At 35.1% G+C, this 19150-nt stretch overlaps 1 protein-coding gene across 4 annotated transcripts in view; it reads left to right on the top strand.

Annotated features, from left to right (window-relative positions):
• The window catches only part of TMTC2 (transmembrane O-mannosyltransferase targeting cadherins 2), an 835540-nt gene that overhangs the window by 196158 nt on the left and 620232 nt on the right, over nt 1-19150 (top strand). For all 4 annotated transcript variants that reach the window (XR_015727148.1, XR_015727149.1, XR_015727150.1 and 1 more), the window contains exon 4: nt 12983-13097. Coding sequence is in view for 1 of the 4 variants with exons in the window: in XM_045780076.2 (XP_045636032.1) it covers nt 12983-13097 (115 nt within the window). In the remaining 3 variants the exon portion in view is untranslated. The remainder of the gene's footprint in view (nt 1-12982; nt 13098-19150) is intronic.

Below are 19150 nucleotides of genomic sequence, written 5' to 3'. Positions count from 1 at the left end.
TTCTCAAATTATTTATCATGAGACTACCAGCAAAGACCAGAAGGTCTCTGTATATTTTGATATATTATCTGTTTTTACTTTATCACTTGGCTTACTCTGAGTCTTACAAATAAGCTTTGGTGGTTTGCAAAACTGGTATACAATACCTCATTTTTCTACTTAACTCCAATTTTGAATAATCTGAGTCTTTTCCAAGGATGGCTTGGAGGTCATGTTCACCCTAGTGGTTAAGATTGAAGAGTATTGTCCATATTTGTGTGAGTGTTGAAAACAATTGTAAAGTAGAAATGAGTTTCTGGGCTCATGTAATCAAAACATGAGCATATTAATTAATGATATCGTACAGATCTTTGTATTCTGCATTTTTCTTATCTTTAGTCATAATGATATATTGGAGATGACTTTTTGCCTTTGAAATTCTATTACTTGGGAGCAGTAGAATGGGATTTTAAAACCTCTTTTGCTGTTACACGAGGACAATGATTTTGAGCTACTTTTTGAGGACAGGTGATACAATCACTGAAGTCCATCTTGTGCCATGCCTCATTGCTCTGTGTTCTGTAGAAGTAAGAGGTTATGTGGTGCTTTGCTCAGAGGCTTACCATGCTTTGGTTGTGGCTACTGGTTCTCATTCCCAAATTGAAACTAAAGTAGATATTTACTTTTGAGGCTTTAAGTTAAAAGGATGGACTTAAAGAAGCGTATCCTAACCTCAATCCTGATTATTTGATAGGAAAATACAGTTTCTCTATGAGTTTTAAACAACCTGACACGGAACTAGTCTGAATGACAACGTTATTTAGGACTCACAGATGAAATGGACGGATTTATGTCTCTAAAACTACATAATCTAATCATAACTTCGATTTGGTAATGTTCATTAATCACTGATACATGTCCAGTGGATGTGTTTGTTGAAAAAGAGCCCGTAATGGCCTCTGAGAATTCCCTGTTGTGACCCAATCTACTTCAGTTAGAACTTCAGGAAGTAAGCCAGCCCTCCTCTTTCTTACACTGCCCGATTGATGTGATAAGGTCATTTTGGTGCATTGACCCTTCTGATTCTTCCTATTTATTTTACCCATCTAGGTAGTAGCTTCCTTTCACTGTTTGGAAGTAGAACTTTCTGAACTGTATATTTAATTCTGTTAAATGAGAAACAACGTTCTTTGTTTCAGTATATTTTCAAGTGATGTAAAAATGCCTCAAGTAGTTGCTGTATAACCTTTTTCAAGAACCTTTATCTCGTGACCTGCAACAGCAAAAAAGGCAGAGGCAATTAACCTCCCTCCTTTTCTGTTGTTAATAGTCAGCTGAAAGTATGGAAGAAAATTATTTCAAATGATAGTTGCCCAAGATTTGTACATTATCAAAGATAATTGGTATATATTTTTAGAAATTTCATAGTTATTCGATAGATAATTGTTCTTTTTTTCTCATTAGCATGCATAAATATTTTTTACTCACATAATTTTTTTCTTAAAATTTATATTTTTACTGATTATTTCTTTTTCAATTCCCCTTTTCTCTAGTATTAACTCTGCTTTTGCTGTGCTCAGCTCTAGCTGCTGAGTTGATAAAAGTGACTATCAAAAGTTAATATATACAGGTTAAGGTATAAAATAGTGTCCCAATATACTATATTTGAGATGTACTATATTTTTATTTTAGAAGCAAGATTTTTTTTAATAAAATAAAATGAACTTTAGGATTTTCATTATTTTTCTTACCTTAAAACTGGCTTCAGGAGTATTTTGTTCTGCTTTGAGTTTTGCTTTTTTTGGCCTGAATTTACTTGGCAATGAAATTCTCAATGGCACTCCCAGAGATGCTGAATACAGGAGATGTACTGTAACAGTATATATCTAATTGGTCATGCTTCTAATGGATGATAATGAAGTATCATTCCTTATCCATAATAATGTACTTTCCAGGGTATATATCTGTTATTTAATCGTCTCAGTCATGCTAGAATTTAACTTGGGCAAGCATCATTCCACCTGTTTCACGGATGAGAAATTAAGAGAGGCAGAATGCTTAAGGAGAAAAAGCATGGTAAAGAGTGCAGACTTTACAGTAAGAGTTATGCTTGGGCACTAATCTTAACCCAGGCCATTAATAGCTATTTTCATTATCCTTATTTATAGTCTGAGCCTCAAGTTGCTGATCTGTATAGTGAGTGTGCAGTACTACTGTGTGGTCCAGAGTATGTGTAGCATACCTACCAGGGTTTGGCCCACATTTCATGTTCTACTAATTTACTGCTTTTACTATTGCTAATAAGAAATAAGAGAGTCAGGTAATTTACTCAGTGTATCCAGATCTAATTGGTAACAGGACTAATACTAAAACTTAGGTTTTGGATATTTTGTTTTACATTTCCACATCAAAATTCCTTTTAGTGGGGCACCTGGGTGGCTCAGTTGGTTAAACGTCTGACTCTTGATCTTAGGTCAGGTCTTGATCTCAGGGTCATGAGTTCAAATCTGGTGTTGGGCTTCATGCTGGACTCCAGTGTTGGTGTGGAGCCTGCTTAAAAGAAATTCCTGGGGCGCCTGGGTGGCACAGCGGTTAAGCGTCTGCCTTCGGCTCAGGGCGTGATCCCGGCGTTATGGGATCGAACCCCACATCAGGCTCTTCCGCTATGAGCCTGCTTCTTCCTCTCCCACTCCCCCTGCTTGTGTTCCCTCTCTCACTGGCTGTCTCTCTCTCTCTGTCGAATGAATAAATAAAATCTTAAAAAAAAAAAAAAAAAGAAAGAAAAGAAATTCCTTTCACTGACACCTAGTAGGAAACTAACCTGGGGCCATTTGAGGATAGGACCCTTCCCAATGATGATAGGATTCACGGTGAGATAAAGTAGATGATGAGATTGGATTATAAGAGAACAAAGGAGGGGATTAAAAATAATAAAAGGATTCTTTTTCCACCCTGGAGTTGTTTAGAACTCCAGATACAGTCGTATAAAAACTCTTGCCTGTCTAAGCATTTTTCATCTTTCAGAGCTGAGCTGAACTCAGGTGATGCGGGTCATGACAGAAGCAAGGGATTCTTAGGGACATTTATATTTTTGATATAAAGTCAGAAACAACTCAACCACTCTTTAGACTTTATAATCCATCTAAAGGTGCCCATTGAACAACTTCAACAACTTCATGGTCTCAGACTGACTTCATGAGAGATCAGTTGGATAATGAGGAATTTCTATAAAGCCTCCACTGAATTTGGTAGGTCTATAAATAGGGATACTATCGGTGGCATGCCGATTATATATTCAAGTGTTTTACTATCTACTGTTGACAGTGTGAAAGGGGTCTATCTGTAAGATTGAGGAGAAGCTCAAGCAAGGCTCAGGGGCTTCCAAATTGTTTCCCCTTTCCAGTCATTACGCTTGTAAATGCAGCTGTATTTACTGTCAGTTTACATGGTACTATGGGTTAGTTAATCCAAAATTTTGCAGAGACCACATTGCTGTTAGAAAGGGATGTAGAGCATATTTTCTGTTTCGTTTTAATGGTGAATGCATGGGAAAAATTCCATCCACGGATGAAGGCAGGTTCAGGGGAGACCCAGCATCACAGATCATGAGTGGTACTGGTAAGCAGACACTAGCTCATTGTCAAAGGCAGGAATATGGTAGAGGGTACAGATGCTAAAATGCTAAGGAACAATTGTAAATGTATTAAAACAAAAAGCCCTCTGAACTGTGTATGTGGATTTTGCAGTATGCACGTAGGTATTATAGTGAGTAACTGTTTTCAAGACAGCATTAACATATTATTAGAATACTAAATATTACCTTGCCGTTTTCAATACCTAATTTTTTTAATAAGAATAAATTTAGTTTCAGGTCCATCTGAAGTAATCAAAGATGAAGAACCAAGAGAAGTAATTGCATATTATAAAATTGCTCTAATTAGAATTACATATAAGTATATATGTATTCTGATATTTTGGTATCATAAATCGTAATCTTTATATTATGTCCACTTATTTCACTTAACATTTTAACTAGACAGTTTCTTTTCTTTTACCCACTTAACAATATGTTACTTTTTGTAACAATCCAAATTTCAGTTTCTTTAGGAAAAATAAATTCTTATAGGTTTATAAGGGCTTTTATTTCCCTGGAGTCACAGGAAGTGACTATCAAATAATTAGTCAAGAGCCCAGGCTACAAATGGTTGACCCCCTTACAGTCTTTACTAATGGAAGGAGTATAGTTAAAAAAACAACTTATTCACATTTATCTTAAGTTCCATGTTGTTAGTGGCTCTTTTTTCTTCTGCTTTTTTCTTTTTTCTCTCTCCATTAAACTGAGAACGTGTAACATAATTAACCTTTATAATTTAAAATGATAAATGGTACTTAAATTATATCTTTGGTTATACCATTTTGGGGAACACATGTAAAGTCCAGGCATTCTATAATGATTATACGCAAGGGCCTGCTCTGTTAGCTTACAAGTGTCACTTGACTTCTTCGAGGCAGGGTTTCCTCAACTAGTATCAGCTGGATGGTAATCTCCTGTGTTATGTGGATTAAAAGATTTAATGTAAACACAGATTAGCCTAAAAATAGGCCTAGAGCCTAAGTTGGTAGAATTCTTATCTGACACATGAGGCACTCCTCTATTTATTTTCTTTTGCACCTGGTCTGGCTTTGATAACTGGTGAGATTTCCATATTTAACCCTTCTTGGTGGTAGTATTCTGATTTCAAGCAAGTAACTCATGTTGGAAGGAAACAAAATTCAGGATTTATCACCTTATTTTATGCAGTTCAATGTTTCAGTTTTGCCAGATCCTTACATAGAACTCAAGATTTTCATACAGGATCTGAAGATCTATATGAAAGTTCTACGGTAAAAATAAATGCCAACTGAGGGCAGAAGTCAAAAGCGAAAGTGCTTACTGATTTTGGTGACTGTGTTCAGTGCACCAATGAAATGAAAATGCTGATATGATAACCCTCAGGCGTGATCGCTTATGTAGACCTGAATGATAAGTAGCTTCAGATTTAAATAGTAATATTGAAAGGCATTCATCTTAGCTAATTTTTTGAAGAGCGTTATATGCCAAAATCATAAGAAAATTATTTTAACTTTTATAATTGGTAAATATACATGTCTTCAGACTTTTAGTATAAAGTAGAAATATCCTTGAAAAAATTGCTCAAATCTCCCTGCATTGATTTTGTGAAATATATCAAGAGATAGGAGATGCAGGAGAGTGAGTTTGAAGTTCGTCTGTGAATTTAGAAACACTGTATTTGAATGAGGGCTTTGAAAAAAAATGGGAGGTATTTGTTGCTGTAGATCACTTAGCATTTCTAGAGGGAGCTCACATTTGATTTTCTCTTTAGAACAACTTTAGCGAGATGGGAATATTTAATTGTTCTTGAGCCTTTCAAGGAACATAAACTGTGGCAGATTGTGGACAAAGTACAAGAGGAGCTTTCCTTGTGAATTAAGGTCAAGTTTCTTCGTAAGTGGATACCTTATAGGTGCAGTTGAATATCAATGTGAAGGGCCCTTGAGATACAAGAGTTATTCCTACTACTTCACTTCCTGGTATTTTAGCAGAAAAAAATTTTGTTTTCTTTTTGAAAATAAAATAACTTCATAGATCAGATTTTTTAAAGCTTATTCAGTGATACCTCGAAGCAGCTGTTTGCTTTCTCTTCATGTAATCATCATATATGCTTTAGTCTTAGGAAATTAATCATGTACTTGTTAAAAATGCTTTGTAAAATCTCTGTTCCTAGCAAGGCATCTCCAGGGCACTACAAGATCTTGATTAATGTATCGAAGTCCCCAGCATCTTTGAGCAACAACCTCTTGTTTATACAGAGTATGTTCTATTTCCAATATGCTAACTGGAAAATGTGACATTTAAAATTACGTTCCCAAAGAAATATAAAACACTTAATATATTGTTTGGCATTAATTTTTCTGTGGTATGGAAAATACATTATGAGATACGGGTACTGGATTCCTTTTTGTTTTTGTTGTTTCTGAGGGGTTTTTTTTGCCCCTAGAAGTTCTGAGGGATCTCATTTGAATACTTTATTTTGTTTTCATATTATACTCCAGTCCCTCCAATATGTAAAAATATTGAGTATATATATGGTGTGTGTGTGTGTATGCTATTCTACTTTATATTCAGACTCCATATTGAGAGGGTGAGATAGCATTACCTCTAAATAGATTCTGATGCCTGGAAACCAACATACCTTGGTTCTTCCTTGTCAGTAACTTTTTGCTGCTTAGGGATTTAACCTCAGTTTTCTCATCAGTGAAATGGTTGTAGTAATATATCTCAAAGGTTTTTTATTAGGTTAAAGTTCTGGACACTGACAAGCATATAGTAAGCTTTAAATAAATGAAAGCACTCTTAATTATTTTTATTATCACAATAGTTTTTAAATTCCTTCTCTACCTCCTCTTCTCTCTCCACTTTTTCCTCTACTTTGGCTCATGGTGCTGGAAGGTAAGGCCATGGGATGGGACAGCAGTACCCTCAAATGAGAGCAGCTTCTTATAATATTCACTTTGTAAAACAAGAATAAAATGAGTACTCTGAATATTTTCAGATGCTATTGGGAAGAACTTTTAAAAACTATATTGAGGGGCGCCTGGGTGGCACAGCAGTTAAGCGTCTGCCTTCGGCTCAGGGCGTGATCCCGGCGATCTGGGATCGAGCCCCACATCAGGCTCTTCTGCTATGAGCCTGCTTCTTCCTCTCCCACTCCCCCTGCTTGTGTTCCCTTTCTCGCTGGCTGTCTCTATCTCTGTCAAATAAATAAAATCTTAAAAAAAAAAAAAAAACTATATTGAGATTTTAGAATACATTTTTTGAACTTCAAATAAGAGCTTTATTATATTATCTCCAGAGTTTAAAGTGTGAATTGGATTCATGTGCACACACTGTCTATTAAAATACAGACTTTAAAAACATTGATATATTTTTTTAAGCTTCATCATAATTTCTTGGACGAATTTCAGAGATTTTATTCTATTAAAATTGTACTTTAAAAAAGGTACTTTCATGAAATGAATGCATCACTAAAATGTATGGGCCTAAACATGTAAAAAAAATGTAAGTGATATTAAATATTAATGAAAATATAAGATCTTTAAGTTTTGTTGGTCCAAAGTGTAATTACCAAGGGAAAATTTGAAGATAATCCCAAACATCTGTTTCCGATTGTCTTAGTACCAAAAAAAAAGTTTAGTGACTGTTAAAACCCTTTATTCCTTAAGTAGGGTATAGGATAACCCCATCTCTATTTTAAGAGAATGTGGGATGTGACCTTAATTTTTCTTCTGTCTCTTCTCTCCTTTCCTCCCCTCCCCTCCATTTCCCTTGTGTCCTCTCCCTGCCCTAAAACCAGTTGCAGACAGTTAGATTAATTATATTCCTAGGTTCATGGCCAGTTTGATCATGGCTGGGATGATGCCTGCAGCTTTCCTCTCTTCTATTCCTGTGTTTATTCCCTTTTATCTCTGTTCCTAACTTCATTTTCCTTTGCACCATAGACAACTGCTCTAACGTACTTGATTTGCATCCTTAGATTTATAATATATCTTTGTAAACTGTGTAGTGATAATTTGGGTGGGAATGAATTTTTAATATATGTAGCTGGAGTTGAGACGTGCAGAATGCTTCTGATATGTTGATTCTTTGTCAGCTTTCTAAGGTCCTTTCATGTTACAATGTTTACAGGGAATTTGGGGGTCCTCACTTCTGGATAGTAATCCATAAAGCGTATGTACCACATGGTACTCCCATGACGGATGCGTTGATTGCTTCCCACTGTCAGCCAACACTAAGAGGCTCGCATTAAACACCCTTTTACATACTTTATTGGGTGAAAATTTTTCTGGGAGTGGAATTGCTGGTTAGGACTTACCTGGGCTTAGTGACTCTTGTTCATTTGACTGAGTTCTGTCAGATGGCCCAGCAGGTTGGCTGTCCCAGGTTTACACTGCCCCTAACAGTGCACGGGGCCTTCCCCCGCAACCCCACCAGGACTTGGCTTTATGCAGTTTCCTCAATATTGCTAATCTCAAATCTCATTGTCATGATTTGTGTTTCTCTGGGTTACTGAGGAATTTGAATATTAGTTAAAATGCTTTAACTTTTTTATTTTGTTTCCATTTTTGTTCAAATCCTTTGACCATTTTTTTTTTTTTTTCCTCTGTTGGATTTCTTATCTTTTTCTGGTTGCTTTGTTAGGTTTTTTTCTGAAGTACAGTCCCTTATTTACATGGTTTGAAATATCTTCTAGTGTATTAATGTATGTTTAACTTTGTCCATATTATCCCTCAATAATTAGAAGTCCTTAATTTTAAGATACTCAAATACCTCATTTTTTTTTTTAAACCTTTTGAGTTATTTTTGGAGGTCTTTTTAAGAAGTCTCTTTCTTTCCACAGAGTGATTCTCCTCCATATTCTTGTTAGCTTTATCTTTTCACATTTAACTTTTAAAACTTTGTATATGGTAAATATGGTATAAAAATCAAGTTTTATATTTCTCTTATGCTCAGAAAAAAATTGCATCTATTAATATACAATGGGAAAATATTGAAATTACATAGAATTTATAGATTAATTTTGGAGACTTGACATCTTTATAATGTTAAATTGTCCCACCCATGAGCCTTGGGATATTTCTCCATATTTTTCAAGTTTTGGTTTGGATACTTTTAATTAGTCAGACTAGCTAGATTTAAAAACTGATCTGATATAAAAAAGTTGACTTGATTGGTGTGATCAAATTTAAGTAATAGAAAAACAAACCCATAGCTACACTGATTAATTCTATAGGATAATTATATAGATGTGAAATTGTAACATTAGCCCTTTTAAGATGTACTTTTTATAGTTCACTTTAATGCATTTTCCTCTAAACTATATCTGTGGTAGCTAAATCTTAAATGTTTTTTTTAATTTAATGATTTTTTTGCACATTTTATCACTGAAATATGATAAATGAATAGTTTTTATGAAAAGAATTACTATTTAGTTGACTACCGGTGGCATTTTTAAATTTAAGTTCATAATTCTGTAGGATGGTTTTATATTTTAGAAGTGATCTTTATGTTAGCATTGAGTTTTTGTAGTATTGATGCAAGACTCAATCACATTTAAATTAAAAACTAGTACAGAAATAGTGACAGCAGTTTTCATAAAATGAATGCATCACTAGCTGGTAAAGGTGGCCCCTTAGGTGACCTGCCTACTTTGTGGAATGCCTGGGAGTCGCGATCTGCCTGTGTTCTCCTTTAATACTCAAAGAGTAGACTGGTATGAAGGTAATAAAAGAGAGTGAGGAAAAAGAACAAGAGGGGGGATTTTGAAAAGGAATTGTTTTCATATTTGAGTGTGATAAAATCCTCTCTGTCAATGCCTTTCAGCCAGAGACATTCAGGAACACACTGATGGTAAAGAATTTGGCTTAATTACTATTTTCATTGAGGGAATATTACACCATGGGGATCCTGAGGTTGTATCATAGGGTATGAACTTTGCTTGGGTGATTTGGGAGAGGGCGTAAAGAAGCAGGGCTGTTGTTCTTTAGATTGAATGCTAGAACAATTCTATGACTGGATAAAGAAGTCATTCATTTAGCAAGAGAGGAGGATCTTTGGTATTTTATGGGTTGTACTGTGGCCTTTTTCTTTTTTGTGTTTGGTAAAATTATGAAGTAATCTCGCTTTGCCTCACTTATCATGGATTCAAAGTAACTTTGTCTCAAGTCGGTATTCTGTAAGAATGTGTATGTACAACAGAAAAAAATAGCCTGATGGTGAGTGTCTGGTGAGTTTAGGACATTGAAGTCTACCTTTCTTCCCTTTCCTTCCACTTTCTCCCTTCCTTCCGCCTTCATTCATAAGTAGATAAAATTGTTTTAAACATATATGCTTCATTTGGGAATTTCCTTTTTCACTTCCCAGTCACCCAGGGCAATGACTGAATCGTAAGGACGTGAGAGACTTCTAGCTGGATGAAAATTAAGAAACTTGGCACCACATTGTGGCTCTGCCTCAGATAACCTTGCCAGGGATTTTTAATTCTGAGTTCTATTTCACTTTGAAATAACCATCTCCCCTGCCACCTGTCCCAGTGGAGGCCACCTTCGATCCTTCGCTTTTACTCTTCCCCTTACCTGGCTTCACTGGTCTTTGCAAGGCTGGCTCCTTATCTTTCAGTCCTTAGACATCACATCCATTTCCCTGTTTCTAAGATAATCCCTAGATAAATTCGCCTCATCCACTCCACCTTACGTGGCTATTTTGTTAGCACTTATCTGAAGTTAACTCATTTCTTCTGTTGTGTGGTTCTTCCTGTCCCACTCTACTTCACTTCCCACTTCAAACATAAGCTCTGCGTGTGTGAGAACTTGTATGTATGTACAGGCCCAGGTGCCTGGCCCCTGATCAAGTTCCCAGTGCCAGATAGGTGCTTAGCAAATCATTGGTTTAATAATTGGATATGTATATGAATGAACAAATGAACAACCAATTGAGTAAACATATATTCTAAACATAACTCTATGTCTGTTGACTTTTAAAAAGAGAAACACTTGTTAGCTTATTATTTCATTGAGATATAAGTACCTGAGAAAAATGTCAGTCTGTTTCTCTGGAAATATGCCTTAAAATTTTCAAAGCGGTTTCTTTGCTATTATGTTTTTTTTTCAGCATCTGTGTTTTAAGACTATGGGTTAGATGAGATAGTATTATAATGGTGTTTTCCTGGGGCTTAAATTAATATTTGAAGGCATTTCTCTGGAGTCATTCAGTGTAAACAGAATTTCATTTATTTATGACACAAGCAGAGCAGAACTTTGGGAGAGGTGAAGTGTGTTGAAAACAGGCTAGCTATTAGAAGTTTCCATAGAGCCATATTTTATTCATTTGGTAATATTAGTGGCAGGGAAGGAAGGGATGGATATAAAATACATGTGATAAAATACATGTGAAATTATGCCTATTAAATTTGAAGATAATTATAATTTACTATATGTTTTTACTACTACTTTGTATTTCCTGTTACTAAATTTAGTATTTGAATTTGAGAATATTTTAAACTCATTTGACAGTATTTTAAAACTAAGTTTTATCTGTCACTTCAAGGATTCAGTTGTTCATGGATTTATAATGTCAAGGTCTGATTTGTAGTGTGTGAGTGTTGGTTTGCAATGAAAGATGAAACGTGGTCTGAAAATGTTAGGTGGATAGTGGAAAAAGTTTGGAAGCCACCAGCCTTGGATCAGAATTCCTGCTCTGATACTTTTGTATTAACTTTTCAAGTTCTTTAGTGTCTCTGAGTCTGTTTCCTCACTCACAGAGTGGACAGGGTATTTATGTATAGGACTATGTTCAGAGCTCAGTGAGACGATCCATTTCAGGAGTGTGGTGTGGTATGTGATGTTATTAGGTGATGAGTAATTGAAGAACAGGGCTTTCCTTCTGTTTTCCATCAGAGGAAAAAGGAGGTATATGACTTTCCAAATGCAAGAAAATTATTACTCTCTGTAGATAATATAAGGGCATAAAGTGCATTATATTTGATATTTCTGTAAGCAGAGCTTGACATTGTAAATTGCAAAAAGTATCAATCACAATAATATTAATGATAATAGCAAATATTTGTTGAGTGTTTGCCACATGACAGGCACCGTCTTAACACCTTACTTATATGAACTCATTTAATCCTCATCACAAAACCCATGAAATACTAATTATTTTTTTCTGTTTTACTGATGAGTAAATTAAGGCCAGTGTTAAATTAGCAGGGCACACAGGCAACTTTGGCACTGAAAGATTATACCCTTTTTTATGCATTAAAAATGGATACTCCAAGCCCCTTTCATTCCTCAGATACAGTCAGTAATTACCCAAGTAAATATATCTTGATGAATAAGCCTCCTTCTCATCCCTGTCTTCTGTCTGAGAAGGACTCCGGTTTCGGCCCTGGACACACTGTCTCCTTGTGGTCAGGAAGGAAGACAACAGAAGTATCCATGTTTGAGGGCAAGGTCTGCTCTAGAGCCATGCTATAAAGACAGTTGTTGATGGTGTACCCTTGATCTTTTGAATGTTGAGAAATCATGATTACTTGGGGTAAAAAATAAAGGGCATACAGAAATTACAGATTTTATTTAAACATTATATATGGCGGTGCCTGGGTGGCTCAGTCAGTTAAGCGTCTGACTTCGGCTCAGGTCATGATCTCGGGGTCCTGGGATTGAGGCCTGCATTGGACTCCCTGCTCAGTGGGGAGCCTGCTTCTCCCTCTCCTGCCCCTCCCCCTCTGCTTGTGTACACACATGCTCTGTCTCTTTCAAATAAATCTATAAGAAAAATAAATATGTATGAAAATACTGAGACAGTGCTTTTCCTACAAATAGATTTATTAGCAGGGAAGGTATAAAAGAATATTATATCGGAATAAACCATATATATTTAACTGTTTTAAGAATTACAATGTTTTACCGATATGTTCTGATGATTATTAAGCCTCTTTATTGCTTTGATCTTAGTTATTTTGCTTTTTATCCTGTTCTTCCATGTAGTGTATCAGTTTTACCATGTTTGTCTTTGCTTATTTTAAGATGATTTCTTACAGTTTCTGGTTCAGTAAGTATACAATAATTTCAGGCCACAAAGACCCCTACTGAAATTTGAAAGAGCATGAAGTCTTTGTAGGTGATCTTAAGATAACATTGTTCTTGGCCTTGTGATGAACTGCATATGTATATCAGCTTTGAGACATAATAATTACTTTAAGACTTTGATTGTATTTAATCTCCTGGCTTGATGAAATGTTTGGGTATAAAGGAAATAAATTTCCCTTCTTAAAAATGTTTTATGAAGGTTTTCTCTCCCTGTGGTACTTGCTGATGGCCTGATATTATGTCATGTATAATTGCATTGACGCTCAGTCTGAATACTTCTTTTTCTTCTTGGCAGCATGGGGTAACCTTGGAAATGTTCTGAAGAGTCAGAGCAAAATTTCTGAAGCTGAAAGCGCCTATAGAAATGCTTTGTACTACCGTAGCAACATGGCTGACATGCTTTATAATTTGTAAGTATGCATTACTTTCTCTGGTTTGGTTCATCTTTGAAACCCGTGGTGAGAGACTATTGATTTAACTGCTGGAAATGGAAATGATGATAGCTGTGTTTCTGAAATAGTCTTTTCATTAATCACACCCATGAGACTCGTAGGTGGATAGTACTTGTCATTTCTTTGTTTGGGGCTTCAGCATCAATATCCATCAATATCCATGTGTATTGATGTAGTATGGTTGAATTTTTTTGATGTACTATGCCATATAACATAAGAATTGGTTACAAGCTTGTAGTTCTGTTTTTTCTTTTTTTTTTTTTTTAAGTTCCATTAATACTTAGTTGGGATGAGGGGTGCCTGGGTGGCTCATCCAGTTAAGTGGCTGCCTTTGGCTCAGATCATGATCCCAGGTTCTGGGATCAGCCAAGCATCAGGTTCCCTGCTCAGTAGGGAGCCTGCTTTTCCCTCTGCCTGTTGCTCCCCCTGCTTGTGCACACGCTTTCTCTCTCTCTCTCTCTCTCTGTCAAATAAATATATAAATAAATAAATAAATGAATAAATAAAATCTTTAAAACAAATACTTAGTTGGGATCAGAAAATAAGGTTGCTATGTATAATACTTCATATAATTAGTATTTTCATTATTAATAATAGATTTGATCCTCTATTAAAGAATTGTTTGTGTCAAAGTATATATAGAACATGTACTAAATCTGGGGAGTTATCAAATAGATGATGTGGTTTCACCATCACCTCACACCTCTCCCCTCCTCCAAAGGTACTGGTAATTAAGTTAGGATAATGGGATAATTTAGAGTATTTGTGTATGTCAGTTTAGAAAAATCCCTAGGGGAAAAATTTGCTGTTCTTTGGCTGGAAAGCCCTAGGGGGTACAGTAAGATATTAATGGATACATGCAAAACCCAAATCTCTTCTCTCTTATATTTATGACACTTTTTTGTTTGCAAGTAATAGAAACTTGGTCTAACTTTGCTTAAACACAAAAGAGAATTTATTAACTCCTGTAATTGAAAATTCCTGAGGTTGACTAAATGTAGGCACAATTAGAGCCAGGTGTTTTATATTTCAGAAATTTGTCCACATTTTGTGTGTGTGATTTCCTTTGGGTTCACTCCATTCTCAGTTGGAAAGATGAGTCATACACCTTTATAATATCTTGACCCTTTTCAATCAAAGAAGGAGTTACATTGATATCTCTATTAATCCTGGGAAAGGTCTCTGAATGACGCTTCTGGGGTCATGTGTCCTCTCTTGAGTGAACCATGGGGCAGACTGGCAGGGGGCAGTAAGACACCTCCTTTGGCAGGGCCTCCAGAGTTGGACTGGTTTGGGGGAGGATCCAGTCCTAGTAAGAAGGCACCAGGCGTAATAAGATGTCTACTGCTTATGTTTAATGAATATGATGTTATATTGAGAGTATCAAACTAGTTTGGCAACTTAATTTTTAATATGTGTTTTTGTTCTGGTTGCATTTAAATCTTTAGTAGGCTAAATCTAAAAGACAGCTAGAAAAAAAATTTAAAAATGAATGAAAATAAACAAAATCTAGATTTTTAAGGAAAAGCAGACAGGATGAGCTCACTTTAACTTCCCGTTCCCACATTTACCTTGTATTCAAACTCTTAGACTTTAACACCAGGATCTCAGTCTCCTGGGCTGTGGTTTAAATTAGATCAGCATGAGTTTTGTGTTGATTTGCATAGTGTTTAATTTTCTCTTTTTTACCAGGAATGCTTTCAGTGGGGGGAACACCTCCAGTTTGTACAATCTCTGATTCTTGCATTCTGCTGTTTCATGCTTCACCACGTATATTACCATTTTCCTGGAAATAATTTTTTTTCCATTTTTTTTTTTAACTTGAATGAGTTTATCTAGATACTCCTACAAAGGCTTTCCCCATGTCTGCTTCATCTAAATAATGCGTTGTTATTTTATTACTGATTAGTGGTATTTTTATTTCATGAAAAAAAAAACACCTTATCAGTTTGATAAATTTGCATAAATGTTCCTTTTTTTTTTTTTTTTTTTTTTTTGCATCCGAAAGTATCATTGTCAAAGGGACCCCTTGTCTTGCAATAAGGGATGCCATTTTTCTTCTGGTGCCCATTCTCCTCAGTTTTTCGGAGGAGAAAGTAAGCTGAGCAACCCACACTTCTTCACTAAGCTTATTTTTCTGTTTCTTACCTCCAGTCAGTGGTTTAAAGTTACCTACCTCCTGGTGATATCTGGCATGGATTGAAAGAAAAAGGAAATATATCTATCTAGGCTTACATTTTGCTGAGAAGAGAAATTTATTCAATTAGACCAATACACTTTACATGTAATTTAAAACCTATGTCTTATAACTTCCTCTGTGGTCGTATATTAGAACTTATGGCATGGACAGACATCCCCAAACCTAAATGAAAAATCTTTGCTGGAGAAGTGGTTAACAGGATAAAATTTTTTTCGTATTTATAAATGATTTGTAATGTAAATGCCATATATAGTTCCAAAGTATTTTTACTAATATGGCAGGTTTTTTAAACTGCACTTAACTGTTAGCTCAAATGGAGAGGCTTAAATCCGTTAAAAAATGTTGCCAGTGATTTTAAAGTATTAGATTATAAAGCCCGTGTGGTTGATAGAATTCTGATGCTAAATAATTATATTTCAAAATATGTGAATTCTTCATTGATTTTTAATCAGTTATTAATAAAATGCAACAAGATAGATATTTTCCTTCCCATAATATTATAACTGTGTCTGGTATCCTATGTCCCTAGGGGCAAACTTCTGTTTTTGGTTTTGTTTTTTTCTGTTTACTTACATAGTTAGGAAAGAAGCCAAGTTTTCTCATGGACCATTTATAGACTATCTGACAAAAAGTTTTTCTTTGAGATATATATGCTATTTTCATTACATCATTTTCTCTGAAATACAGAAATTGCTCCTTGTCCTGTTTCAATTCTGAAAGAAAAAGAATGTGGTTTGCTCAGTTTTACCAGTAAGCTTAACCTGCTATCACTCCTTTGTGGTGGTAGCAGACATTACTAACATTTCATATCATCAGTTACTCTTAAGGACATTTTATGACCAAAGCCTGAAACTAATGAACCCATTATATTAGTTGACATGAAATACCCGTATTTTTTAGTGAATTTTAGAAGCTTTTGGGAATCATAAGCTCCCGTTAGGTCCTGTGCTTAACTTTTATTTTATTTTATTTATTTTATTTTTTTTAGATTTTATTTTATTTATTTATTCGACAGAGATAGAGACAGCCAGCGAGAAAGGGAACACAAGCAGGGGGAGTGGGAGAGGAAGAAGCAGGCTCATAGCAGAAGAGCCTGATGTGGGGCTCGATCCCGTAACGCCAGGATCACGCCCTGAGCCGAAGGCAGACGCTTAACCGCTGTGCCACCCAGGCGCCCCTTGTGCTTAACTTTTAATCAGTAACCTAGATTTTTTTTTTAAACATATTCCATGTTTCTAAATCTACTTGCTTTGTAAACTACTAAAAAATTTTCATGTTGTTAGGAATCTATATTAGGAAAATAATTTGTAGATTGACATACATTATTATGTAACTTCAAAACAATGATTAGTAAAGTGAAGTCTGCCACCACTGTTCAGACACAGGATGATTCAAAGAGGTCAGAGATGATCTTTAAATTAATCCCTATGATTTTATTTTTCTGTTTAGATTTTAAAAAATAAAACTGGGATATCCAAATGTTCTAGGTCGGGAGAGAAGGAAAAAAATGATTTGAAAAAATAATAGTTAAGCAATAATACAGATGATATGTGGTTATATCTGAAGTTGAGGAAACATTGCATTAAGAGATTTTAAAACTTTAGGACATTTTTCTGAAGGATTAATATCAGGTTATATCTGAGAGGCTCATGCATACAGTTAATACTTCCTATTTATAAAATGATGGAATAATTTTAATTTTTTCTCTGGTGGCAATTACTTGAATTACTTCTGTGTGCCAAGCACTCTTAGATCTTTACATATGTTATGACAGCTTGTCTTCAAATGAGGAAAATGAAACTCAGGTAATTTGTGTTGGATCACATGAATAAAAGCGGAGCCAATATTTGAACGTAAGATGTTCTGACTCTCTATATCCATGCAATAATGGTATATCCTCTCAAGCTGGCAGAAATAAACCAAGGGTGTGGGGGAAAAAACCTTACTATATATCTTTTAAATCCAGAAAAAAAATTAACTCAAACTACCTTTACATTATAGAAATAAAATATGTGGGATTACATCTAATAGAGAGTATCGGTTATTATTTTTTTATGACGCTTACAAAGTTTCCTGAACTTTTGCCGTAGAATTTTGTTAGAAGGATCATGAGTTTGAACAAGTGAACTAAGTTCAAGAAGAAGTGCTACAGAAATTGTTTTAAATTGTCTAAATCCATTAATTACAAGATTTTGATAATGTCTCAGTCCACGCTTACAGATAACAATCCTATAATGTGAAATTCGAAACAGTACTTAAGTACTTTTTTTAAAAATTGAGATATAATTGAAATAGAACGTTATGTTGGTTTCAGGCATACAGTATGATTCAGTATATGTTATGTATAATGACATAATCATCACAAGTCTAGTTATCTGTCACTATAAATAGTTACAGTTTTTTTTCTTGTGATGAGACCTTTTACTTAGCAAATTTCTCTTTGCAACTTTCAATTATACAGCACATTGTTATTAACTATAGTGGTTATGCTGTACACTAGATCCCCATGACATATATATTTTATAATCAGAAGTTTGTACCTCTTGACCCCCTTCACCCATTTCACTTTCCCCCCATTCTACTTTCTTAAGCAACCAATGTAGTACACGTATTGCATGCCTTATATTCAGCCTTTTTGTTCGTATTGCTATATTTATTGAAGTCCAGCACTTAACACAAGTAATTTTAGACCAGTTTAACATATCTATGTTATAACGTTGGTTTCTCTTTGTGTGTATAATAAATTCCCGGGACAAAGACCATTGCTCTATGATTTATATTGTCAAATTTTATAAATGTATAGTCGACTTTCAACCTTTTAACTGTACCACTCACTGCATCTGAAGTATAATTGATTTCTAGCCTGAAAAATACTCAGTCATTGTTCTTTCATTGTTGTTATAGATTTGTCCTAGCAGTCTGTTCCAAATGATATTTAAACAAGTGATTCAGTAGAGCATTGAATGTTTCATTAGGTGTTAGATTTCAGAATGCCGATAATAAATTTCATGTGGTTTAATCAATTCTTGATTATCTTCCATAAATAGAGGGTATCAGTTTTGTGGATAATAGAGATTTTGCCACCATAAGTTAGTTGTCAGTTTTGTTCTATGTTGTAAGAACCTTAAGTAATCATCTAATATGAGAAGCTAGGAAAGGAGCAATAAAATAAGGACGTAAAAAGAAAATGTTAATGAAGTAGAATATGGAGAAACGATGGGAAGTAATGAGTAAGTATAAGAGAATGTTCTTTAAAAGATCAACAATTTCTGGGGCGCCTGGTGGCTCGGTTAAGGGTCTGCCGTCGGCTCAAGTTATGATCTCAGGGCCCTGGAGTAGAGCCCTGTGTTGGGCTCCCTGCTCAGCGGGAATCTCCCTCTCCCTCTCCCTCTGCCCCTTCCCCTTGCTTGTGCTCTGTCTCTCTCTCTCTCAGATAAATAAATAAAATCTTAAAAAAAATAAATGATCGACAATTTCTGGCAAAGGTAGTGTAAGACAAAATAGAAAATCTTGAGTATATAACAGAGAGAGTGAGAAAGAGGCTACAACCAGATAATGGAAGCTTAAACTAACAAAACATTGGTTATATATGTGAAAATCTTTGTGACATGAATGTTTTTCTGGGAAAATACAAATGATCAACATTAACCCAAGAAGAAGTAGGTTTATTTGGAAAAATTTGAAAACCATATTAAAGAATTGTTTCCACAAGGAAACAAGTTAAGGCCTTTGACAAGTGAGTCCTATCAAATCTTAAATGAAGTGATATTTCTTGTACCAGTTACACTTCTTGTTTGTTTTTGTGAAGCTA

The sequence above is a fragment of the Ursus americanus genome, chromosome 17 (genome assembly GCF_024610735.1).
Source record: "Ursus americanus isolate L20-20 chromosome 17, mUrsAme1.1.p, whole genome shotgun sequence".
In the NCBI taxonomy this organism is placed as follows: Eukaryota; Metazoa; Chordata; class Mammalia; order Carnivora; family Ursidae; genus Ursus; species Ursus americanus.
Note: the sequence above shows the minus strand (reverse complement) of the source record. Positions and strands in the feature narration are given on the sequence as shown.